General features: G+C 35.8%; 1 protein-coding gene across 1 annotated transcript in view; it reads left to right on the top strand.

Annotated features, from left to right (window-relative positions):
* Positions 1-24,692, top strand: part of TAF1B (TATA-box binding protein associated factor, RNA polymerase I subunit B) — a 73,804-nt gene extending 49,112 nt beyond the window's left edge. The window contains exons 9-15 of the mRNA XM_081264129.1: positions 6,587-6,734; positions 9,066-9,243; positions 9,817-9,863; positions 11,301-11,391; positions 18,094-18,164; positions 18,687-18,909; positions 24,001-24,692. Of these exons, the coding sequence (XP_081120255.1) occupies positions 6,587-6,734; positions 9,066-9,243; positions 9,817-9,863; positions 11,301-11,391; positions 18,094-18,164; positions 18,687-18,909; positions 24,001-24,205 (963 nt within the window). The 3' untranslated portion in view covers positions 24,206-24,692. The remainder of the gene's footprint in view (positions 1-6,586; positions 6,735-9,065; positions 9,244-9,816; positions 9,864-11,300; positions 11,392-18,093; positions 18,165-18,686; positions 18,910-24,000) is intronic.
* The last annotated feature ends 1,518 nt before the right edge of the window (positions 24,693-26,210 follow it).

Below are 26,210 nucleotides of genomic sequence, written 5' to 3'. Positions count from 1 at the left end.
CAACAACTGAAAAAAAAAAAAGCCCTCAGCTAGAGGGGAGTGGTCTAAGAATAATGTAAACTATTAGAGGGATTTTTTTTTTTTGGAGAGAGAGAGAATTTTTTAGTATTTTTCAGTTTTTGGCGGACACAACATCTTTATTTTATTTATTTTTTTTACGTGGTGCTGAGGATTGAACCCAGCACCCCACGCATGCCAGGCGAGTGCGTTACCGCTTGAGCCACATCCCCAGCCCAATTAGAGGGATTTTAATCCGGTACTGACATACCAGATTTACATTTAAAATCTCACTCTGGGTTGAAAAGAAGCAAAAGTGCATCTGGCGCTATCCATTAGGAGCTTGGTTGTCCATGTTGGGGAGGAGGTTTGGAGGCTTAAAGTAGTAGTGGAAGTAGGGAGAAATAGTAGCATTTAAGACCAAGCCTTGACCATTGTGGAAAACACTGTGTGGAGGTTCCTAAAGAAATTAAAAGTAGAACAGCCATATGACTCAACAGTCCCTCTGAGGGTCTATACCCACTACCTCATAAAGATGTCCCTACTCCCATGGTCACAGCAGCCAATGTACAGAAACACAATCAGACAAATGAATAAAGAAAATGTGGTTTACAGTATTGTTCAGACTTAATAAGGAGACCTTGCTATTTGGCACAACATAAATAAACCTATAGGATATTTTGCTAAGTGAAATAAGCCAGTCACAAAAAGGAGAAATTATATGAAGATACTTATGTGTGGAATAGTTTTTAAGAGAGCCTACAGAATGGGAGCAAACTTATACCACATGCACATCAGATAGGCACTAATCTCTCGGATATATAAGAACATAATAAAATTTATTTTAAGAAGTCCAAAAAACTTAACACCAAAAAACAAATAACCCAATCAATAAATGGGCCAAGGAACTGAACAGGTATTTCTCAGAAGATGATATACAATCAGTCAACAAATATATGAAAAAGTACAACATCTCTAGCAATTAGAGAAATGCAAATCAAAACTACTCTAAGATTTCATCTCAATCCAATCAGAATGGCAGCTATTAAGAATACAAACAACAATCGGTGTTGGAGAGGATGTGGGGGGAAAGGCAGTGGGACTGCAAATTGGTGCAGCTCAAGTAGAAAGCAGTATGGAAATTCCTTGGAAAACTGAGAATGGAACCACATTTGACCAAGCTATCCCACTTCTCAGTCTATACCCAAAGGATTTAAAAACAGCATACTACAGGGACACAGCCACATCAATGTTTATAGCAGCACAATTCACAATAGCTAAACTGGAAGCAACCTAGATGCCCTTCAGTAGACAATGGATAGAGAAACTGGTATATATACACAATGGAATATTTCTCAACAATAAAGGAGAATACAATCATGGCATTTGCAGGTAAATGGATGGAGTTGGAGAATATAATGTTGAGTGAAGTTAGCCAATCCCCAAAATCAAATGCTGAATGTTTTCTGTGATATAAGGATGCTGATTCATGGGCTGGGGATGTGGCTCAAGCGGTAGTACGCTTGCCTGGCATGCGTGCGGCCTGGGTTCGATCCTCAGCACCACATACAAAGATGTTGTGTCTGCCGAAAACTAAACAATAAATATTAAAATTCTCTCTCTCTCTCTCTCTCTCTCTCTCTCTCTAAAAAAATATTCATTAAAAAAAAGGATGCTGATTCATAATGGGGATGGGTGGGGAGCATGGGAGGAATGAAGGAACTTTAGATAGGACAAAGGGGAGGGAGGGGGAGGGAGAGGGCATGGGGGTAGGAAAGGCAGTGGAATGAGGTGGACATCATTATTCTAAGTACATGTATATGTATAAAGACACAAATGGTGTAACTACATTGTCTACAACCAGAGATATGAAAAATTGTGCAATATATGTGTATTATGAATTGTAATGCATTCTGCTGTCATATATAACAAATTAGAATAAATTTTTTAAAAAACCATAGACAATAAAACAGTGATTATTATGGGGGTGGTGGTAAAATGTAGGTCAAAGGATACAAAATAACAGGTATGTAGAATGAACCAGTGTAGAGATCTACTTACAACAGGAAGACTAGAGTTAATAAAACTATTATATTTGGGATTTTTGTTAATTAAGTAGATTTTAGCTGCCATTGTCACACATATTTTAAAAAATGATGTGAAGTGATAGATATGTTACTGTGCTACACCATGGGAACCATTTCACTGCCTACCTATATCCTGTAACATAATGTTGTAGTCTTCAAATATATATAATAAATTTTATTTTAAGAAGACCAAGCTTTGTTGGGTGTGATGGTGTGTGCCTGTAATTCTAGCTATTTTGGAGGCTGAGGGAGACGGATCACAAGTTAGTGAGACTCTGTCTCAAAATAAAATAAGAAGGGCTGGGGATGTAACTTAGTGTTAGAGCATTTGCCCAGCATCAGTGAGGCCCTGGATTCAATGCCCAGTGCCACAAAAACAAAACAAGTTTTGAGGTAGAATATGCAGTCTATATAATGGAATATGTGAAAAATTCGTGATATGTGAAAAAGAAGATGTGTCAAAGATGTTCCTAAATGTTTGGGTTTTGGCTGGGTAAGGAACGTCGTTGGTAGGGTAAAAATAAAATAAAGATATTGTGTCCACCTACAACTAAAAATATATATATTAAAAATTAATTAAAAAAGAGGTCTTCTCTAAGTTGTGGTCTATTTTTATTAAATTCTGTATAATTTATATTTCATACATTTTAATATGTACTACTAAATATAATCAAACATATATTGCTAAAATACATTCACAACTTAATATATAATACTGATAGAAGACTGGTTAAAAAAATAAATGGAATGATATTGAAAACCCTTTGGCTACTTTTTTTTAATTTTTTTTTTTTTTAGTCATTGATAGACCTTTATTTATTTATACGCGGTGCTGAGACCCGAACCCAGTGCCTCACACATGCCAGCCAAGTGCGCTACCACTGAGCCACAGCCACAGCCCACCTTTGGCTACTTTTAAAACAATATTTTTAGTTATTCACTAAGGGAAAGTTAACTCTTTTTAAAAATAAATGAAAATTTAAAAAGCAAAGTCTATAATACTGCATTGAGAGGAGGATAATCTAGAATCTAAGCCTTGGGATAAATGTGTTGATTTGTTATTAATAACTATTTTCCCCTCAACATTTGAAAGAATGGTGTCCTACTTGTCACCAGAAGTCTAGTTTGATACACCAGCTTTTAGTGTGGCAGTTTTGAAAACATACTGAATCTTATTAAACTACCAGATTGCTATTTATTAATGATTCACTTTTCATGAATTTATCATCCATTAAATCATTTTTTGAGATAATTATTCTTCTAAAGGAATATTAAATGCTCTCGTGTTTTATTTATTTGCACATAGAAATATGTAATTTTATCTCTCATTTGCACTATTTTAAGGGATTAGGGCTGCCGTAAATCTCATTAGTAATATTAAAATTGTCTTCCCTTGACGGATGCTTCATGTTCTATCTAAATGAACAAAGTTTATAAAGAAAAAGGAAAGCTGGGTTCTGTATTTCTCAGCTACTCAGGATTTTGAGGCAGGAGGATAACAAGTTTGAGACTAGCTTCCACAATTCAATGAGACCCTGTCTCAAAAATTTTTAAAGGACTAGAGGTGTAGCTCAATGGTAGAGTGCCTCCTGGGTTCAATCCCCCATATGAAAAAAAAAAAAAAGGAAGACCTTCCAAAATTGCTGAGAATTTGTTTTCCTTTTTTCCCTTTTAAGTTCACAGATTAGAATGTAAGTAATAATATTTAGTGTACAAGTAGAATTTATGTCAGTATTAAAACAAACTTTTAATTTTGTATTGACACAGATTTCCTTTGTATTCTACAGGTATAAATTAATCATGTTAACATAGCATAGATTAGAATGCCTTTTTTACTAATAAAAACTCCATGGGGCTGGGATTGTGGCTCAGTGGTAGAGCACTCACCTAGCATGTGCAAGGCCCTGAGTTCGATCCTCAGAACCACATAAATAAATAAATAAATAAATAAATAAATAAATAAATAAATATATTTTTTAAAAAAGCCCTCCAGAGTCTAGATTTGAAATAACTATATCAAAATATAGTTATATATCTATAAGACAGAGAGCTGGTAGCTTCATGCAAAGCAGAATTCTAGATTAAAAAATTCTGGAAAATAGTAGTATGATTGTTTCCTGTAAACATATATATCCCTGTAACATTATAAAGCATCTCCCTGTGCTTTATTTTTGCCTATTAGCTAAATTTAGGAAAATGAAATTTTACAGAGAAATAATAATTTCCTTCTTTTGGCTCCCAAACATAGTCACACATTTAGCAGATGGTGAGACATGACTTAACAGCAGTATTTTCTAAAACAACTTTGGAGTTTCATTGACTGTGAGCTCAAACTGGGAAGCAACTTTTCTTTAGACTAAGGAAGAACTTTTTAATGATTAGAACTATTAAAAATGGAATGACTAAGGTGGAGGTATAGCTTAATGATTGAACTTGAATGTAGGGTGTGCATCATGCTGGGTTCAGTCCTGCATATACACAAGAATGACTGGCTTTTGGGGGGATTGTCACTAGAGATTTACAAGAAGGACCAGACATGTTCCTGCCAGGGACTTTGTATAGGGTGTAGACCACATCAAGATCTACCCAATTCTGTTAACAGGTTAGATTATTTCTCTCATAAAAGTGATACACAAATAGTTACTTAACCTGTGATGCCCTTCCTTTCTCGCATTCCCTCTTTTTTATTGGTTATTGAAATAAAGTGGACATCTGGAAACATGCACATATCATAACTGTCAGCAGCATGGTGAGTGTCACAGCCTGAAGAGTCATGCATCCAGTCCCTCACTGCAGGAGCATCCAGCGGTTCCACTGAGTGCTCCTTCCATTCACAAGCCACCCCACCCTGGAGCCATGGCTGTCCTGACTTCTAACAGTACTCAGGCTTGAGACTGAGCTGCTTTATAAATGGAATCATTCTTTTTTTTTTTTTTTTTTTTTTTTTGGTATCGGTGATTGAATCGAGGGCACTCTACCACTGAGCCACATCCCCAGCCCAATTTTATATTTTATTAGAGACAGGATCTCACTGAGTTGCTTAGCACTTCCCCTTTGCTGAGGCTGGCTTAGAACTCACGATCCTCCCACCTCAGCCTCCTGAGCAGCAGGGAGTACAGGCGTGTGCCACCGCTTCCAGCTGGAATCATTCTCTTTTGTGTTTGGCTTTGTATGTTGTATCTTGAAGATTCATACCATCACATGTAGAGCATTTATTTCATTGCTGATGTGAGACTATCAGAATTGATTTAATGGGCATTTGAATAGTTTCCTGCTTGGGGATTTTTTTTTTTTTTAACAAATAGTATGTTGTTATAGACAGTGACACACCTCACCATATGCACCATGTATGCATGCTTCTTTTGGGCTCAAACAGCTAAGAGTAGAATTGCTTTGTTATTGAATGTGCACATACTCAACTTGCAGTTACTACCAACTGATTTAAAAGCATTTGTATTCAGGACCAATTCTTGTGTGTGTGCGTTGTACTGAGGATTGCCCAAGGATGCTCTACCTCTGAGCTACATCCTCAGCCATTTTTATTGTATTTTGAGACAGAGTCTCACCATGTTGCCCAAGACAGCCTTGAACTTGTGGTCAGTTGACTCAGGACCAATTTTAACAGGGTCCTACCATATCAGAAATGTTAATTTTCCTGAAATCTCATGAGCATTTTTTATACCTTACAATATTTTGATAACTTTGTATTTTGAACTATGGTTGTTTTATACATACACCTTATCTCCCTTTCTACATTGTAAGCTTCTTGAGAGATCTATCTCATTTATCTTTGTATTTTCCAAAGTATCTTGCACAGTACCTTGCCTAAACTAGGCTCCAAACCTGATATTTTTATGCAGGTGGATGAATAAATTAGGAAAAGTATATGTAGTATTAATTTTAGGAATGTTCATACATTGAAAAAAAAACAGAAGATGCAAAAACAACAAGGGCAATTTTCAAGGAATGAACAGAGTTAATTTATTGATATTTATTCAGATTTTTCTGAATTTTATAAGCTTTTATATATGAGAAATTACTATGAAGTTAAGTTGTGGATATCAACTAGTAGAATTAAAGCCTGGTGTTATCTTCCACATAGGCTGCATTTGTGGAAATGGATTTGAAGATTAATGAGAGGATGCAGAAGAGATGAGAGTTGTGTGTTAGAGTAGTACTGACAACACCATAACCCTGGTTGAGTCTCAACTTTATCCTTCCTCTAGATCCTTCTGAGGCAAGAAGTAATGATTTCATTAGATATGGTAGGAAGGCCAAATTTTATGAGCCAAATAGAATTTTAGTAGCTTTTTAATGAAATATGTTAATGTTAAAAATTGTTAAGTTAGAATAGTAAAGATTTGCAGGTGCTTTCCCTTTTCATATTTTTCTCCATATTCTAGATTCTATTCAATGAATACATATTACTTTTAATTCAGAAAACTTTAAAAATAATTTTTGTTACAAGAATTGCTTTTCTAACTGCCTTTCATTTATTTCAGTCTTGGCCTGACTATGAGGATATCTATAAAAACATGATTGAAGTTGCCACATTTTTAGATTTGCCTCGTTTTCCAGACATAACTGAAGCCTGCTACCTTCATCCCAATGTCCTGAGTATGAAATACCTAATGGAAGTGAATCTCCCTGGTAAGGTGTGGTGTCTATGGTGAGGTGTGTCACTGCTAAGATTGTGAGAAGTAGAATGTAGAATCCCTTTGCAGTCATAGACTACTTAGAGCCACCTGAAAGGGTCCATAGTACCATGAGGCTTCATTACAAAATCCTTTCTTAAAAGAATTCAGAAATTTAAAATGGTTAAAGGACAACTCTTAAGAAACAAAGGTCTATCTTAGTGTGAGAGATTTATGCTTGAGAGAATATATGTGGTATTTATAACAAGTTTGCTGAGTGCAAGCAAAGTAGCAAATATTTTAGTATGTGTCATTAATGACCTGCTTTTAAAAAATGGATCACTTCTTTATTTGCACGAAGCATTATTACTACGTAATGAGCTCTAACTTTTAAAAAATCCCAGAAGTTAATCTGTGGTAACGTTTTTGTTGTTTGATAGCATTTGCTATTTCCAGTCTCTAAAGTAAACAAAGATGGGAGTCTGGTCAGATCACAATGAACTCTCTGAGGCACTGACAGCCTTTAAAGAGAGCCTAACTGTGCCTTGCTCACAGTACACCAAGACACAGGTAACCCTGATGGAATCTGCTGATGGAAGCCAGCCCTGAATTTCTTGCTAGACTAGAAATGTGAGAAATTCAGGACTTTTATTAAGAGAAAATGCAAACATGGTATGATTACATCATTGTTTAAGCAATATCAGAAATGTGATTGAATGTATTTTTGTTTTAAAATTGGGTCTTATGGGTTGCCCAGAGTGGTCTTGCATTTGTGGGTTCAAGAAATCCTCCCACTTCAGCCTCCTAAATAGCTAGGAAGATAGATGTGTGCTACATTCGCAGTTGGAATGCATTTTAGAGGAAGGAAAATGCATATGTGAAAAAAATGCCTATAATCAACAATCTATATACATTAGCTAACTATGAAAGTAGAAATGTTAGTAACAAATATCAATGTCTATAATTTTAAAATATTTTTTAAAACAGGAACAAAAATAATTTAAGCTTTCCAAATGTATCATTTATAAAGCTAAGAAGTGTGATTTAAATGAGATTTGAAAAGACACTATTTGATCAGAACTCCAGAATTTGGAAGATCTTATTTCTGTATTTTGATGTGTAACACAGATCAAATTACTCTTTGGCACTGTTTTGTAAATATTTCTTCAATGGTTCTCACAGGGATGGAAAGTTTTTGTGTTTTATCACATATTCTAAAAAACTTGAACTTATAAAAATAGGTTATGGAAGGGACACATGGATTACCAAAATATGATAGTCTGGTTAATAGCTAGTGTAGTTCTCATGTTTGTTGTGCAGAAAGAGGGTAACAGTGTTTTCTGGATGCTATTGTATAAAAGTATTTCTTACCTGATTCTTCCTGAGAAGAATGAGTAAAATTAAATATACTTTAGAATATGCAGAGAGACATTATTGTCATTTGGTATTTATTAATTGATTTTGGAGGCAGTATTTTAAAGAACCAGGGAAGAGAAATTTCACTTCTTGAAATCTGTTCAACAGAAATAATTTGAAATATGGGAAAAAATTATATATAAATGTTACTGGTCTCCTTATTTATAATACTGAAAAATCAGAAACAACTTAAAAATCCAACAAAAAGGTAATATTTACTTAAATGATATGTATATATAATTATTGCAACATTATCTAGCTTTTAAAACAATGTTTATGAAGAGTTCATAAAAGATGTTTGTTATTATAAAAAACAAAACAAGCCAAATTATAAAATAACATGACCACAGCTACATGAAATGAAAATATTCATAAAAATATTAAAAGTAAAACACCAAAATGTTAAAGGAGATATTTCTAAGTTATATTTCATGATTTTGTTCCCTTTCTTCTACCTTTATTATCCTATAAATGTCCTATATTGAGTTTGTTTTATTACTTAGCAGGGGAAAGTAGTTAGCAATTTTTTTAAACAATATAGGTCTACAAAATAAGATGTGATAATCCTTGAACTTTAGGATTGAGATTTAAAAATGTCTGAAATTGGTCGCAAACCACCCATACTTAAGATTGTAAGAGGACCTCTGCAGTGTGTTCAGAATTCATAAATACTCCTCTCAATAGTGCATTCGGTTGTATGATGCCATTGACCAAAAACCAGAGAGCTATGAATTTGGTGCTGTTACATAGACACACTCTTGGGCCCCTGGAGGTGACTTAAGTATGCTGAGGCAACTAACACCCTTCATTTGTTTCAATATTGATTGACTGATTATCTCAAGTAATGGTTGCTTATATGGATACACATGTTAACTACAATCTAGTTAGCCAAAGAATTTAATTCACATCTTATTGTTTTGTTCTTCAACAGATGAAATGCATGGATTAACCTGCCAAGTGGTAAAAATGACTGGAATAGGAGAAGTAGATTTCCTAACATTTGATCCCATAGCTAAAATGGCAAAAGCTGTTAAATACGACATAGAAGCTGTAGCTGTCATTGTGGTTGTATTGAAACTGCTCTTTTTATTGGATGACAATTTAGAATGGTAAGACTGTGTCAGTCATACAGCAAGTAATGCTTTCTTGTGCTAATCTTAGCTTTTCTTAAGTGGTAGGGTAAACATTGCTTTTACCTAATAATTCAAAGTAGAGGATTCCATGTGTTATCTCAGTGAGAAACTGTAGATACTGGCTAGTACCATGTAGTGACACATTCTCAGGTAGTGCTTTGGCTTCGTTGATGTCAGTCATTTGACCATATTTCATTCATTTTCTTTAGGTAGCAGCGTTTCTCATTATCCATACTTCTGAGTTTTAAAATATTATCATAAATCCTAAAGAATCATTTCAGCACTTCATCTAGATACCTTTAGGCTTCTGGCATTGTCTCTTAAAGATTGTTTTAGAACATAGAGGAATTTTACAGTGTTACTCCTTCCAAATATCAACAGAGAGTAATAGTGTTCATAGGGTCTTCTTCCCTGCTGCAGTGACTGCTTCTCCACGAAGATTTGACATCAGTTTCAAATTACTGTTTTGTACTTTTCTTTAAGAAGAATTCAAAATTTAACTGTCTAAATACATGATTTCTAAGTAAATTGATTTATTATTATCTCCAGGTCTTTGTCTGATCTTGCTGAAATACATAATGAAGAGAACAAGCAAGGTACTTAATTTATCAGTCAAATGCAAAGTGAATGTAGATGATGGATTAAAAGATGAAAGAAATGTAGGCAGAAACTTGAATAATACACATGTGCACATATTCGTCTATACAAATGCACCTTGTTTACCAGGGTTATTTTTTCATAATTATCTAATTATATCTGTGGACTACTAAGAAATTTCAGTGATTCTTTACTTTCAACTTCCCCTCTTTAGCCCGGCTAGACAATGAACTTACCATCAACTTTCTGACAGACCACCCTGTCTGTTCTGAGGCCTCAGCCTTTGCTCCTGCTTCTCCTTCTGCCTGAGTGCTCTTCCTTCTTATGACTCCGTGGTAGTACTCACTGTATATTCTTCCTAGAATGTGTGCAAAATAAAACACTTCTTTGTGTACAGTGCTCATGTTGGCATCTATATAAATTGAAAGATGGAACTAGATGTTTTCTAATGTCCTTTGTAATGCTACAGGTGATCCACCGACTGTGTAATGTGGGGGTAAAGAAAGCACTCAAACCTGTCTTCCTTAGAAGCCTCAGAATCATTACTGTCAGCAGGGCAAGGATCATTGTTCCCATGTCTCTGTTCCCCTGTTGTCCTCCATTTCCTTCCTCCCCTCATTGAGGAGGAGACTGAGAGTCAGAAAAATTGTGATTTACTAAGGTCAAAGAACCTTGAGTTGTATTAATTATTACAGTTGTCCTCTATGCTTACAGTTCTTTTGGTAATTTGCTTTCCCCTCTGGCTGTATACCTACAAGGCCATATTATTTTAGGTCAAAAATGTTTTTAGACATTAAAGACACTGTCTTTGTTGGAGAATAGTGGAGAATAATCCCCCTTTATCCTTGACTGTGCTTAATGCTGTTGTACTTAATGTTTCTGCATTTTGAGCACATACCAGATGTCCAGTACAGTCCATTTTCTTCCTTTTCTCTAGAATCTGAATTAGGATTAGAAAGAACAGAAATAGTTGCTGATGAAACTAGAAGTCTGTATTCAGCTGTTATAGCACATTTCACGCATTTATCATTTGCTTTTCAATTCATGTGTTTGCTGAACATGTTGGAGCAGCGTGAGACTGTGTGTGCTGACTATTGGAATTGGGGTGGGGAGGAGACCTGATTGGGTAGTGACAAACAAAATGTTCCATTCTCAAGGAGGTAACAGTCAAGTGTAGGAGAAACTGACACTTCAGAAGATGGTTACAGTGTAATATTGGGGTGGGGGGCACAGTACAGGTAGGAACTTAGAGGAGGAGTGACAAACTACTCAGGAAAGTCACATTAGAGTATGGCAACAGTGACTCCATTCATCATTTCCAAGTGCTATTATGTAAATCTTTTGTTAAACATCAATGAATAAAGACCCAAGTGAACAGTATATGTTGTTATTATGTGATTTATTTTGCTAATAATCATGGATTTCATTTATTTCAGATAAGCCATGGTTTGAGTTCAGAAAGTGGTATCAAGTCATGAAGAAAGCCATTGATGAGAAAAGACAAAAATGGGAGGAAACAAGAGCAAAGTATGTTTTCTTCTCACTTTAGATTCACCTACTTTATTTCTGTGTCAGTTACTTTACATTTGAAAGCTGAAATTTCTATACTTCTCAGTACTGTGACTTTTTTCCTAGAAATATCATTGTAGCCCTATACATTCTAGTTAACTTTTTTTTTTTTTGGCAGTCCAAGGAACCAATCCAAGGGCCTTGGGCATGCTGCTCATGTCCTACCACTGAACTATACCCCAGGCCCTATTTTCTCCATTTTTCCATTACTAATAACTATTAACCAACATACACTCCCCTTTTATTTTTTATATTTCGCCAGTTTTTCATTGAAATCCACAGGGTACCACATTGTCCTTAGTACTTTGCTTTATACAGTTTGCATGAGTCTTGCTTGTGTTTCTAATACTCCTCCCTCTTCCCCTTCATCAAAATTAGTGATTTCCCATCTATGCCTCCCATTATTACAAAGGTTACAAATGAAATGAAACCCTGTGATATATTTACTTGGAATGTTTCCCCAAAATAATGATCTCAGTGAAAATCAAAAACAAAGGGAAGAAGACAGCAAGTATATTTAATTCAGTTAACCTTGTTGCTTGATTTCTCTTTGATCTGTCATTCAGAGGTAGGTCCATTGTGATAGAAAGGAAAAAGCAACCCTTTAGGGATAGATAGTGCTGGGTTTGAGTGTGACTACATTATAGACTAGTGTGACTTCACTTTCTAGCCTCAGTGCACTGAAATTCTAAACACTATCATATAAAGTACATTTCCGTTTATCTCTCACATGGTTTCATATATATTCCTAGAACTTTAAATCTTTATGAGATGTTGAAGAAAATGTCAACATCTCTGTTGTTTATGTAAATGTATAATAGTACTAATTCCATCAAGTAATTATGTCCTTTGGGAAATATTTAAATTCCTCAAATTATTTAAAAGAATAATTTACTCAGCTTCAGTTTCCTTATCAGTAAAATAGGGCTCTTCAGCTTTCATAGCAGGTATGCTTCAGAAGACCACTGGTCTTGTGGGACTAGCTGAATGTGAGAGTCCTTGCAAGAGGCAAAGAATATTGTACACAAAGATTCTTGATGTTCTTGATCAAATTTCTAAAAATGCAGCCATGTAGAAAATATACAGAACAGGTTACAAATGAGAAGCTGGGTTTGATTAAAGCAGAACCAAATGTTAAAAAATTAGAAAGCCAATTTCGGTTTACCTGCTTTAAGCTGGAAATGAATTAAGTCTGGCAAGAAAAACAGTACAGTCACAGTTATTAGTGGAAGTGCCTCCCCACAACTAGTGGGCATAACTACTGTAATCCTCATTACATGTCTTTGATTGCTTGATGGGAAACTAATATAATTAAATGTATTATATTAAAAATATTTCCATATTATTGACATCTTACAATCAAGAAGACTGATATAGGACATGTTTAGGAAACTTGTTAAAATTAGTGGTTATGGTAATGGGGTCTTTGGAATCAGTTTTTTTTTTACTTGATCATATTCACTCAGATTATTTCAAAGATGGTGGTTCTCTGAATAGAAAGGTTATAGGAAGTTTTGAAAGTTAAGTAAAATTTTTCTACATATTTTCATAAAGAGGACATAATTGAAAGATGAAGTTTCTTTAGTACTATCTTTAGCATGTTACTTTTTTAAAAAAAATTTTATTATCTTGAGAAAAAAAGAAAAGGTACTTTAATGTAGTTATTATCTAAACAAATTTGTTGGTCTCTGTTTGAAGATACTCAGTTATGAGAAAAATGGTAAAAATAGTTTGTGATTAAAATTTTAAAATATGGTTAATCTCCTTGGCTATAATCCTGTGTGTAAAATAAAATGGGTCTTAGTAGTTACGAGAGCAGCAGCAAGAGCAAGAGACCATCTTGGAGAGTCTGTGTTCCTTCTGTGGTGTGTATTGGGCCCAGTCCTGATGATTCTGAGGGCCCGGAGCTCGAAGGCCATGCTGCCCAGTGTCTTGGTGGTACTGAGGTATTACTTATCCCAACCCACTTCACACTTCAAACATGGCCCTGTTCCTATTGTACTGTTACAGTCAGTGTAGACTTACAACATTTTGCTACTTCAGGGGAGAATTTAATAACTAAAAAAAGTAAATCTGTGTATAAAATGCCCTTTTCCATGGGGACTCCAAGCCCCAGGGAGGTTGTCCAGGGGCTGTCTTTCCACAGTCCTGCTTCATAGTGTGTGCTGCCGACTAACCCACACGTGTGATGTGAACACCACTGACTGCCTTAATCACCACCACCTAATGCTGGCACAGGGCGCTGTGCAGTCACCACCTGTACCTGTCTCTTCTTCCCTATCTCTCTCCATTTTAAAATATCAGTTTCTTTTTTCCTTTCCTTTTGTAGTTTGTTTGTTTTCAGTGCTGACAACTCTAAATTTCTAATTTTTCTTTCTGTTCCTCTGGATATCATCTTCCATGTTGTCAGATGAAAATGATTAAAACACTTTCTACAGCTAATCATGGGTCCCTATGCATGAGATGATAAAAAACACTAGTAAACAATAGTTGGAAACCCCAAAAAGATTACTAAGCTGCTTTAGTGACTTATTTGTCATAGGATGTATTGAGAAGAACATGGAGGAACATTTTAAAGCATGTAGAAGAGCCCTGTGGCCTTTTGGGTTAGGCAGAAATTTCTTATATGATATCAGAATCATAATTTATGAGTGAAAAATATTGATGAATTGGACTTTATCTGAAGAAATTTTCCTCAAAAGACACTTAAGAGAATAAGAAGCCAGATATTGAAAGAAATTATGTACAAATCACCTATCTGATAAAAGATTTTTATCTATAATATAATAAGAAAACAGCTCAGTTTTTAAATAAACAAACCAAAGATGATGTATTGATGGCACATGAAAAGATACTCAGTATTATCAGTTAGTAGGAAAGTACAAATTAAAACCACATACAATATCCATTACAACAGATTAGAATGACTCAAGACAAAACAAAAACAAAAACTAATCATACCAAGTGTGGGATTGCAAAATGGTACAACCATTTTGGAACATTTGGCATTTTCCCATAAAGTTAAGCATATATTTAATTACAATATCAAACACTTTCCACTCCTAGATGTCTACCCAAGTGAAATGAAAACTTATGTTCATACAAAAAACTGTACAGAAACGTTTATAGTGGATTCATTCATATTCATCCAAAACTGGCAGCAGTCCAGATGTCCTTCAGCTGGTGACTGGATGAACAAACTGGTATTTCCATACAATGCAGCACCATTGAGCAATGCAAAGGAACAAATCTACATCCAACAGTGTGAAAGAATCTTAAATGCATTACACTAAATGAAAGACTCAAAAAGTTACCCTAGCATGATTCCATTTATATTATATTCTGAGCAAGGCTGAACTTATAGGAACCAAAAAAGCAGACTGATCATTGCTCAAGGTCAAGGTATAGGAAAGGACCTGGAAGATTTTTGGAGTGATGGAATGTTCTGTATGTTAATTGTAGTGGTGATTATATAACTATATGTGTGTGTGTGTTTTATTTTGATACAGGATCTCACTAAGTTGAATTAGGGCCTTGCTAAATTGCTGAGGCTAGCTTTGAACTTGCAATCTTCCTGCCTCAGCCTCTCCAGCCACTGGGATTACAGGCACTCAGTAATGTGTGTGTTAATGCTAATCATAAGTACACTGAAAAGGATGAGTTTACTACATGTGAATTATATTTAATTTTTTATAGTTATAGATGGATAGAATGCCTTTATTTTATTTGTTTATTTTTATGTGGTGCTGAGGATTGAACCAGTGTCTCATGCATGCTTGACAAGCGCTCTGCCACTGAGCTACAGCCCCAGCCCTAATTTTTTTTTTTTTTAAATTGGGAAACAAATCACATAGAGATGAAAAAAAATATGCAAGTGTCTTCCAGCTAGAAAATCCTAAGGCCTTTGTGGCATTTTTTTTTTTTTTTTTTTTTTTGGTAGCTTTATGTAATGGGAAGAGGTAGGTACAGTATAGCAAAGTTTTGAAGAAGCTGTAGTTTCAGAGGGGTTGTCCAGACAGTTGAGCATTGTTATCTTAAGTCTCCTTTCCTATCCTCTGGGCATGTGACTCTAAGGAAGTAATAATGCCTCCTTGATTCTACTTGTGGAGGTGTTTATTATAAATGAATAAGAAGCACCTATCTGGGCTAGGCATTCTTAAGAAATGTTTACAGTAAGTACACCCATGGACTGCGATTAGACTATTGAGTTTGGGGAACTTCTTTATTACTTTAAGTTTTGTTACTTTTATCATTTAAGAAAATAAAATTTAAAAAGTGAAGACAGACTCAGCTACAATAGGGTTAAATGACAAGCTCTCAGATTTATTTTATTTTTTTAATAATTATTTTTTAGTTATAGGTGGGCACAATATCTTTATTTTATATTTATGTGGTGCTGAGGATCGAACTCAGTGCTCCACGCATGCTAGGCAAGTGCTCTACCTCTGAGCCACAACCCTAGCCCTCTCTGATTTATTTTAAATGTGGTATGCTTCACCAAATTTTAGGAAGATTATCTCCTATGTTATATTGATTACAAATCTCTACTGCTTCCTGATATTTAGAGAAATTCATTTCTTTTCTTCTTTCTCTCTTGTTTTTTTTTTTTGTTGTTGTTGTTGGTTTTTTTTTTTTTTTTTTTGTACTGGGAATTAAACCCAGGGACACTTTACCATTGAGTTACATTCTAGTTTTTACTTTGAGATCGAGTCTTGCTAAGTTGCTGAAGCCATCCTTAAACTTTCACTCCTCCTGCCTCATCCTCCTAAGTTGCTGGGGTTATAGGCATGTGCCACTGCATCTGGCCTAGAGAAATTTTATTTCTGTTCTTAACATTTTAAATCACTGTGGAAATTTAAAGTAAAAAGTTAACCTCTCTCTTTTATGTATAGTCATGATTATACTGATTTGATTAAGTATTTCTTAAATCCTTGAAAATTTTCAATTTTTCAATTCATTAAAGCAATCATTTGCTATCATCGTATTGTTAAAACCCCTACTTTTATGAATATTTTCTTTCCCTTGTTAAAAAGAATGGTAAAGGGACTGGGGTTGTGGCTCAGTGGTATAGTACTTGCTTGGCATGTGCAAGGCACTGAGTTCAATCCTCAGCACCACATAAAAATAAATAAATAAAATAAAGATATTGAAACCATCTACAGCTTAAAAAAATATTTTTTAAAAAAAAGAATGGTAAAAAATTACCAATTGTAAGATACCACAGGTAGATAAATACAAATCCTTATATTTCTGACTTCTTATTTCTTATCATCTTTTCCAGAAAGTCCACAGATAAGAAAGTGCCTACTAGTCAGGCAGTTAAGAAATATCTAGCTGCATGTAGTGGCACACACCTGTAATCCCAGCAGCTTGGGAGGCTGAGGCAGAAGGATCACAAATTCAAGGCTATCCTCAGCAACAGCAAAACCATATCTCAAAAAAAAAAAAAGGGTTGGAATGTAGTTCAGTGGTAGAACACCACTGGGTTCAAGCCTAGTACCACAATGAAAGGAAAGAGGGAAGATCTAGATAATAAAAGGATTTAAAGAACCTGTACGTGTATTGTCTAAATTATTCCTCACAACAGTTCTGTAGTAAACTAATTAGAGATGTTAAATTAATTTGTTTATTCATTTATTCAATAACAGATATTTAAATGAGTTCCTATTGTATGCTATTCCTTCTCAACATTAGAGACACAGACTGAGGTAGTCTGTGCCTTTGAGAATCTCCATCATTTGTCACTTAAGGTCCCTAGACGTTTCACTAGAAAGTGGCAGAGCCAGGTCCTCTGATTCAATGTTCTTTTCATTGCCACAGGTTATGAAAGTCCTTCACTTCAGGGAACTCAGAGTGAAAATGAGATTTTTAAATGAACATTGTTATCTTTGTTCCAGAGCTGCAGCATCTGCTTGGCAAAGTTTAGCAGTGGTCACTATAACCAGAATCAAACATATCACTTCCCTTTGGCCTGAGTTTAGGCCTGGTCACTGATAATCTATAGGAATTCGAGATGACTCTTAGTCTTGCCCCTGAGGGGATGCTGCAGGGCCGGCTCAATCCCACATCCCTGTTTTACAATGAACCTCCCTGACTGGCTTTCTCTGGCAAGAATAGGTTGAGTCAGTGCAGGGAACACTAGTAGGGCTTTACCATCCTTGTTTTCACCAGGAATAGGATAGATTTCCAAAAAAGACTGGCATTTATTGTCTACTTTATGAGTTTCAGAATCAGAAGTACCACTAACTTAGGCAAAGGGTAGTCAAGGCAAAAGCGATAGGAACAATCATTTATTAGATGGCTTCACTTTATCAGAATATAGATAAAGACAGAATATAGACAATATAGATTGTCTTGTATATCTCTTTTACAAATTGTGATAAAAAGCAAGGGAATTTTATAGTGAGAGAAACCTGTTTTGTTTTGTGTAATTAATAGCTTCTTCAGGATGCGGCAGCATGGTAGGGGGAGCACCCCATTCTGTTGGCCTGCTCTTACTTAGTTCTTCTTCTGGGGTGTGAGCTCTATAGACAGTGTAGACATGTGCCAATAGGCCATTCCAAGCCAGAGCTGTTAAACTGAATATCAGAAATTCCAGATACTGCTTGGAGAAACTGTCCTGAATTGTGCTGAGGTGCATTTTTTTTCTACCTTGCACAGGTACATGTGGAAAAGTGAAAAACCACTCTACTACTCACACATCGACAGACCAGTAGTATATAAAAGAAGAGGTGAGTTGAATTGTTTCTCACTCGTGCAGGGTAGCTAACAACACAGTCGTAGAATAGCTAGATATCTTGACTTGAAAAGTGAATGCATAAATAAATTTCCTACTTCTTTGAAATGTTCTAATGCACATATGCAGAGGAGCATCCCCCTCTGCAAGGAGTATCCATAGGAATCTCTTTATTTGAGGAATGTGTCGTTATTCAAAACAGAGCTTAAGTTCTAAAATCAGAATCTAAAATCCTGTATTTTTATGACTTCTAGAGAATTGCCCTTAGATTGTCTTGTGTGTTCTCTTTTACAAATTGTGATAAAATATATACATATATAATTCACCATTTTAATCATTTTTAAGTAGATCCCTTATGCCCCCATCTAGTTTCAGTTTTGCTTAAGTTACCATCATACGTTAGCATCGCATGTTTGTCAAAACTGAGAACCCAACATTGCTATCAAGGGAACTCCAGGCTTTGTGATTTAATGTTAGTTTTTGTTTTATTCCTTTGTTCTTTTTCCTTCATTTCCAGAAATGGTGGTAAATCTACAAAAGCAATTTAGTGCACTGGTTGATTCAACACCAACTATTGAAAGAAAAAGCCCTTCAAGTTTTCAGTTCAACTGGGCTAAAGAAGATGCTGATAGAACTTGTTTCCATGGACATAGCCTCCAGGGAATCCTGATAAAGAAAGGCCAGTCGCTGATGACCAAGAATTCATTATACTGGCTTAGTACCCAGAAATTCTGTAGAAGGTACGTGATGCTTTTAGAACACCAAAAAACAGGCATGATGAAATCTTCAGTTTGGCCTGGAGGTATAGTCTTTCTGATTTAAAAAAAAAAAAAAATCACATATGTAAAAGAGCCAGAAGATGCTGGTAATTAAACCCAGGCCCTTGAACATACTAAGTAACCACATATTCTACCACTGAGCTACACCCCCAACCCACCAGAAGATGGTAAGCTTATAGTCAAGAAAATCAGAATTATGGACTGGGGCTGGGGCTCAGCCATAGAGCACTTGCCTAGCACGTGTGAGGCCCAGGGTTCAATCCTCAGCACCACATAATAATAAATAAATAAAATAAAGGTATTGTCTCCAACTACAACTAAAAAATATCTTTAAAAAAATCAGAATTATACGTTGAGTCTTATGTAAGAATTTAGGAAAGCTGGTAAAATCAAGAAATGTGATGTCTCACAATTAACACAAGCTATTCCCACTAGCTAAATTAACCTGCAATGAAGCTGCCAAGCAGTAGAAGTGTCAGTGCTAATTCAGAGAACCCACTGTATTTTTAAATACATATTTTTTCTGAATGACATATATCATTCCCCTTTACGTCTTGGTGTTTCCTTAAGTATGTCCTGAGAATAAAGATATTCTGCTAGACTGATCTGATAGGTCTGTGCTTTTCAAAGGGTGCATGGGCAGATGTGTGGATATTCTTAGAGTTCATGCCATGTAGAACATAGTGAGCTATAAGAAGACCTTGACATAATTAAGATTAAATAGTCGAGGTTTTCTTCTCTGATTCTCTTCCTCAATGGTAACTTCTGTAACTTAGACAGTTTCAGTAATACCATGATTTTATGTTCCACAACTACTGCCCACTTCGCCTAGTTGAGACCACAGTCTAGAAGCACAGGGTGAACAAAAAAGCATTCATCCAAGCAATCAAAATGTCACAAAAACCATAAAAAAATTATTTATTTCTCAGAGAGCTTGTATACTGCCTCCAAGTGTGTTTCTGTCCAGCTGAGCTGTCTGATTTCCAGAAGCCTAATAATTGGAAAAAAAAACTTAGAGGGATCTAATGGGTACTCTGCTTATAAATCACAACAAACATAAATGACAAAACAATAGAGGAGCCAGCATCAAATCCAAAGCTGACAAAGGCACTCAAATTACAGTGTTTTGAAGTCCCTTCACGACATATAACTCATACCTCCATGTCACTGAGAAGGTCTGATGGTGTCTACTTTAACACAGAACTTGTCCCACAATGCTGTGTGCTTGCTTTGGATTTGTTTTTTGTAGCCATATTTGCCATATTTTCTAACTTTTACAATAAAGCAGACAGCTTGTAATAATATAAGGCTTTAAAAAAATAATAATAATAATATAAAGGCTTTTAAAAAACTACAATATGCTAATATGCTTAGTTCAAGATAGTCAAGAAAGCTGGGTGTAGTGGCACATGCCTATAATCCCAATGACTTGAGAGGCTGAGGCAGGAAGAGCACAAATTCTAGGCTAGCCTCAGCAATTTAGTGAAGCCCTAAGCAACTTAGTGATATCCTGTCTCAAAATTTTTTTTTTAATTTAAAAAGGGCTGGGGATGTAGCTCAGTGATTAAGCATCCCCTGGGTTCAATCCCCAGTATCAATAATAATAAGTAATACATAATTCATTTTTTTTAAAGATTTCCTTCCAGGTGGTTAAAATGAAGTCTTTGATGCTAAAGAAAGCAGACCTTCAGCTATATAGATAATTTTTTAGACAGGACTCACTTCTGAGGGTTTGGAAGAGACGTACTTTTATTGTAAAATGATGGTAAGAGCACTGGTGCTTGGAGAGCTAGGCAGAGCAGGGCCCCAGCAGCACTCCAGGGGGGAGAGTGGTTTGTCCCTCCCAGGGCAGAGCTAATGTTCTGTGAATCTACACCCTCACTGTTGTTCACTTGATAGTAGCCCCCATGTTCAGGTAGGCCAGTTATGACAACTGGGAGGTCAGAAGAGCAATCTTGACCTGCCTGTAAAGGGCAGATGGTTCACCTCTCTCCATAGGAGGGAGTGGAGCTGTGGTTTTCTAGTTCTGTTCCACAGGAAATGGAGGTGCTTTGTGGGTACCACAAAAATTTGATTTGAATATTTAATTGTTCTTTTAAAGCTATAGTAAAAAGCAGTACTCATATATGAACATGTTGGACACCACCAAAACATTAATTTGTGCTACCCAGTTTGCTTTTTGTGTACATTCAGAGACTATTCCTTATTTCTTTCCCATACATTTGAACTTACCCTCTCTCTCTGATACTGGGGATTGAGCCCAGGCATGCTCTACCACTGAGCTACATGCCCAGCTCTTTTTATTTTTATTTTTATTTATTTAATATTTTTAGTTGTTGATGAACTTTTATTTTATTCATTTATTTACATGCAGTGCTGAGACGCAAACCCAGTGCCTCACACGTGAGGCAAGCACTCTACCACTGAGCCATAACCCTAGCTGTTTATTTTTATTTTGATACAGGGTCTTGCTAAGTTGCCCAAGCTGACCTCGAACTTGTGATCCTCCTGTCTCCTGAGTAGCTGATTATAGACATGTACTACCAACCTGCATGCACATTTGAACCTCTAAGAAAGGTTATGCCTTTAAAGCACTATTGTCTTATAAATTTAGACCTGTTTTATTGGGCATAAAATTGTTTATATAAACATTTTGGGTTGGGCACAGTGGTGCATGCCTGTAATCCCAGAAATGCAGGAGGTTGAGGCAGGAAGATCCCAAGTTCAAGGCCTGCCTGGGCAATATAGCAAGACCCTTTCTCAAAATAAAATAAAAATGGCTGGGATATAGCTCAATGGTAGAGCACCCCTGGGTCCAATCTACAATACCACACACACGCACACACACATAAACAAAACAAAACTTGAAGCATCCATTTACCATACTCATTTATGTTACATGTCAAGCAGAGCTCAAGAGACGTCACTTGTTCTATTCACTGCAGAATGAATGGCAATGAGAAGTTAATAATATGCTGCATTTTGTTTTATAGCTTATAACTTTAGGGAAGATTTCTGAGTTTATGATAAAGCAGGTATCCATTTTAAGTTGTTAGTGGTTTAACTTGGAAATAACAAGTTCTTAGTGTATCAGGGATATCTGATTCCTTTTCTTGTCTTTCTGGGGTAGAAATAGAGCTTTCCTTATGGTCTGTAAGTTCACTTTTTGTGTGTGTGTGTATGATAACATTTTGTCTGAAAAAATCTCAATATAACTGAAATTAAAAGGGAAGCAAAACAGGGCTTGGGATGCATCTCAGTGGTGGAGTGCTGGCCTAGGGTGTGCATGGCCCTGGGTTCAGTCTCCAGTACCCTCCCCGCAAAAAGGAGGAAAGCAAGAAATCACTGCATTTGGAGGAATTACTATACATGGCTTATGTTTGATCTTTATTAAACCAAGCAGTGAACAGATGATACAACTTTTAAATTCCCTACTAGTTGACTTTATTCTGTATTATTAAAGTTACCTTAAGATTTTAAGTGGAAATGAAAAATGTTTAAAGTGAACATTTTTGAGCCCTTAGTATGTGCCAGGCACTAGGTTAAGTGCTAATACGTATTCTTACTTAATCTTTTTATCAACCTTGAGAGGTGCAAATGCTGTTGTGTTTTTTTGTTTTGTTTTAGGTTTTTTTCCTAATTTACAAATGAGAGAACTAAGAGCAGCTATCTAGAGCCACAGATGATGGTGGCATAGCTTTATGATGCATATGTGATTCAGCAACATAGGCCCCATACATTATGTAAATCATAATATCTCAAATATTATTTGTTCACTTGCTTTTTAAACTGTATTAGGGCCGGTTCAAGCATATTCAAAAGTAGAGAGACAAGTATAATGAACCCCCTATGCCCAGCTCAGCACTTTTGGGCATGGCTAGTCTGCTTCACCCAAACACAACTCACTCCTTCATCCTTCTACCCCCATGGTATTTGGAAGCAGATCATAAACATTATAACAGTTGTAAAAATAAAACCCTGATACTATTAATCAGACATTAAAATTAGTAGTAATTTTTAATATATTATCAAACATGCAGTCAGTGTTTAGATTTTTAGTTATCAGTTTTGTAATGAGTTTCACTCAGAATCTAAGTAAGGCCCATCTATTGCAAGTGGTTAACATATCCCTTCAGTGTTTTAGTTCCTATAGTTCCTCTCTTATCGCACTCCCCATCCCAACCCCTTACAATTTACTTATTGAGTAATGCAGGTCATGTGTCCTGTACAACTTGCCATAATCTGGACTTTGCTGATTATAGGTCGTAGGATACCATTTAACATGTTCTTCTGTGCCCTGAATTGCTAATACTTTGGTGAATTGGAGATTGGTAGCATTAATTAGAGATTTGGTGATAGTAAGGGATTTGATCAGATTTATTTCTACTGTTTTAAAGTATATGAAAGTATATGGTAAATTCTTCTGTCAACACTCCATACAGTATGGCACTCAACATTATAGGTCTGGGATCTTATTTTGGATGGAAGTTAGGAATTATTTGTTTTCTTTTGTTAGCTTTTAAAAAATGTGCAATCCTAGCTACTTAGGAGGCTGAAGTAGAAGGATCACTAGTTTGAGACCAGCTTGGGTAACTTAGCAAGAACCTGTCTCAAAATTTAAAAAAAAAAAAAAAAAAAAAAAGTGGGGATTGTTGCTGAGGATGTAGCTCATTAGTAAAGCACTTGCCTAGCTTGAGTGAGGCTCTGGATTCTCTCCCTGACTGTTTTTGCTTTCTTTGACCATGTTAAGAAGAGGGACAGGGGCCAATGTGGAGTGGAAATAACTTACACACTCATGGTGGGGACTTACAAGGCCTGGTTCTTCATACACTTGTATCCCTTGCATAGTGATTGCAGACAATGTGAAAGTGCTTTTTTTATATAATTAAAAAGTTTTACCAGATTGATCTAAGTTTTCTTCTAAACCATAGTACTATTTTAAGGATAACTATATATATTTGCTAAGTTATTTGGGGGATGTGCAAAGGATAGGTGCATACATTTATGAATTACCATTTAAAGACAATTTAATCCTTTTTCTTCCCCTTCTAGCTACTGTAAACATGTGACAACCTATGAAGAATCAAATTTTTCTCTGAGTTATCAGTTTATACTCAATCTCTTCTCCTTCTTGCTGAGAGTAAAGACATCTCTTCTCCATGAAGAAGTGAGCTTAATTGAAAAGAAACTTTTTAAAAAAAAATATAGTGAAACAAAACAGAAATTTTCAAGATCCAGGAAAGTAAGAAGACATTGAAAAAATGAAATAGAAACTTTTTGGAAAAATACTTCTAAAGTGAAGTAATGTCAAATTGTAACATAATATATAACATTCTAGGGTATTATGAAAAATATTACTGAGCATGGGTGTATGCACACATACACACATCAATTGTGTTTAAAAATATGTATGGTAAAACAGGCGAAGGGCTGGGGAGAGCACTTGCCCAACATGCACAAGACCCTGGTTCTTTGAGAAATTTAAAACAATAAATTATATAAATGGTATCTAGAAATTGTATTCATTATTCTTTAAAACTAAATGTACTTTTAAAACTAGATTACTTCCTTACCCTTTATTACCACAACATAAATCCCAGATGGATCAGAGATATAAACATTACAATCTTTCACATATACATATGTAAAAGTTTTATAAGGAAACGAGTATGAATACTTCAGTGATCTTGGAATTGTGAAAGACGTCATAAGCATGCCACAGACCCAGAATCAAATGAAAGGAAAAGACTGATAACATGACTACACAGAAGATGACAAACTGGGAAAATATATTTGCAGCATATGATGAACAAAGAAATAATTTCTTTAATATATCAAAAGTTCTCACAAAGAAATAGGAAAAAGACAAACACTGAGAGATATGTATGAAAAGATAGTTTTCTGAAAAAAAGAAATAGAAAGGCATATCCAAAAATCAGGGAGTCAGTCTCACTCAAATTCAAAGAAATACAAACCAAAATAAAGGATAGGACCCACATATTAGATTGGTTAAAATTGTTAAAGGCTTATATCTGATAAGGACTTTGGAAAATCAATCATTCTTGCTCAAAGAATGCACAAATCTTACCTACCAATTTCTGTATTCCAGTGACTAATTCTAGACACTGGGGATACAGCACTGAACAAAATCACTGCCTTGAGGATCATATGTTCTAATTAGGAGGGAGCAGATAGGAAACAACTACATATGAATGAAATACAAGGGAAAAAAAGCAAGGGATAAGTGATAAGGTGGGCCATTTTATAAAGGGTCATTGAGGGGGGATTTTCTGGGGAGGTGACATTTGAGCAAAGGCCAACTTTTAAGAAGTACAGTAGAGAGAGCAAGCCATGTAGCTATTCAGGGGAAATCATTCCAGGCAGAGGGGAAAAGGGAGAGGCTCTGAGGTCAGTGCAAACATGATGGATTCACCTACTTGTTCAGAGTGGCACAAGTATGACAGCTGAAGGAGAGAGAGAGGTGGCAGAAGGGATGGAAGAGGTTGCCATGTGATTTCAAGGTGATGGTAAGGATTTTGGCTTTTATGCCAGGTGGCATCATGGGATGCCATTTTATAAGCAAAAGGTTGAAAAAGCACATGCCTGTAAATTCCAGTAATTTGGGAGACTGAGGCAGGAGTGAGTTCAAGGCCAGCCTGGGCTACTTAGCAAGACCCTGTGACCCTGTCTCAAAAACTAAAAGGACTGGGGATATGGCTCAGTGGTAAAACACCAAGTTTAATCCCCAGTACAAAGGGGAGAAAAATGTTGAGAAGTTCCCCATCTGATCAGGAGTTGATGTCCTTTATTTTCAAACACTTTTTCTGCTTGAGTCAGTTAATACGATAAATTACATTGATTGAGTTTCAAATGTTAAACCAACCTTGCATTCCCAGGATAAACCTCACTTGGTCTTGGGCTGGGGATGTGGCTCAAGCGGTAGCGCGCTCGCCTGGTGTGCGTGCGGCCCGGGTTCGATCCTCAGCACCACATACAAACAAAGATGTTGTGTCCGCCGATAACTGAAAAATAAATATTGAAATTCTCTCTCTCTTCTCTCTCTCTCACTCTCTCTTTAAAAAAAAAAAAAAAACCTCACTTGATCCTCCTCCATTTTGTACATTGTTAAATTTTATTTTCTAACATTTTGTTACATATTTTTGCATCTGTGTTCATAAGTCATATTCTGTAGCTTTATTTTCTTGTGATTATCTATTTTTTGTATAAAGACAATGCTGGGGCTGGGGATGTGGCTCAACTGG

Source organism: Spermophilus citellus, assembly GCF_964194105.1.
Source record: "Spermophilus citellus genome assembly, chromosome: 13".
Taxonomy (NCBI): domain Eukaryota; kingdom Metazoa; phylum Chordata; class Mammalia; order Rodentia; family Sciuridae; genus Spermophilus; species Spermophilus citellus.
Note: the sequence above shows the minus strand (reverse complement) of the source record. Positions and strands in the feature narration are given on the sequence as shown.